Source organism: Echinococcus granulosus (genome assembly GCF_000524195.1).
Source record: "Echinococcus granulosus chromosome Unknown EG_S00585, whole genome shotgun sequence".
Classification (NCBI taxonomy): Eukaryota; Metazoa; Platyhelminthes; class Cestoda; order Cyclophyllidea; family Taeniidae; genus Echinococcus; species Echinococcus granulosus.
The window spans coordinates 223-1,276 of NW_020170964.1; the positions used below are offsets into that span (position 1 = coordinate 223).

Consider the following 1,054-nt stretch of genomic DNA (forward strand, 5'->3'; position numbering starts at 1 on the left):
GAAGTAAAACGAACGGCAATTCGACTTCCAATAAATCAAAAGTCTGGAAAAAAAAGGGGGAATCTTACGTACCATAAACACCAGCAGCAAATACATGCAAAGAAATCAAGAGCCGCCGCGAACAAATCAGGTGCGCACATGCAAACCCACGTGAGCCGCCCCCAGGCAAAACGCGCAATTCATGACAAATTCAAACAAAAAATAGTCAAACTTAAAAAAAGAATTTTCACGTAGAATGTGTAAGGTATTGCATTTGTTAATTTTTTCGCTTAAAAGTATAACAACTAATATGGGGTCTTATACTAACAGCCATTTGGTTTTCAGCCAAAAAACCTATAAGTTAAAAATAGTTTCTTGATGACTCTAGTAAGTAAAAAGTAATATTTTCCTCAATTCGTTATACTTAAAACCTATTTCAAAGTATATATTGGAGAATTAGTGCAGTGCCTCAGGCCAATAATGAATCTGCAATGGACCATACAAGTGTCAAGCACCATTTACAGATAACATAGTCAACGTTTGAAAGAGTAAGGACCTAAAATTTAATTATTCAAGGACAACAATGAAGTACGCGTGGTGAAAGCCCTGTTGTCTACAAACTGCTTTGTTCGAAACGCACAACTCCATACTTGGCCAATGCTTGTTTAAAACGCCATGATGCAGCCTTAAAAGGTACTCCACTGGTGTTTTTCGAAGACAAGGTTTTACCTACAAACGCAAGAAGGAAAACCATACAATGGCATACACAACGACAACATAAAGGGGAAACAGAGAAGACTGTGCCTGAAAGACGAAAGGGCTACAGAATGCTTATGCTGTTTAAATGTACTCCTAATGGTAAACGAGAGCAATATGTACCAACTTTGTGATAAATTCGACTCCAGGATTCCTAGAGGTAGAAAAATAGTCCCGCATCCCAACCACCATAAACTTGTACTGGTTTTTGTCAGCTCTCAAAACAACCCAACCCAACAATCACCTCGTTTGAAACGTATAAGTGCGAGAGTGAAGAAAATAAGCCAGGAGCTAGCTATACATTTTTATCTAATATTAG

The 1,054-nt window shown here is 38.0% G+C and overlaps 1 protein-coding gene across 1 annotated transcript in view; it reads right to left on the reverse strand. All coding sequences in view use genetic code 11, as the record gives it.

Moving 5' to 3' along the window:
* Positions 1-256: 256 nt before the first annotated feature.
* The window catches only part of EGR_11235 (hypothetical protein), a gene marked incomplete at both ends in the record, with an annotated part of 1,806 nt that continues 1,008 nt past the window's right edge, over positions 257-1,054 (reverse strand). Inside the window, 2 exons of the mRNA XM_024500482.1 lie at positions 257-333; positions 630-708. Of these exons, the coding sequence (XP_024345104.1) occupies positions 257-333; positions 630-708 (156 nt within the window). The remainder of the gene's footprint in view (positions 334-629; positions 709-1,054) is intronic.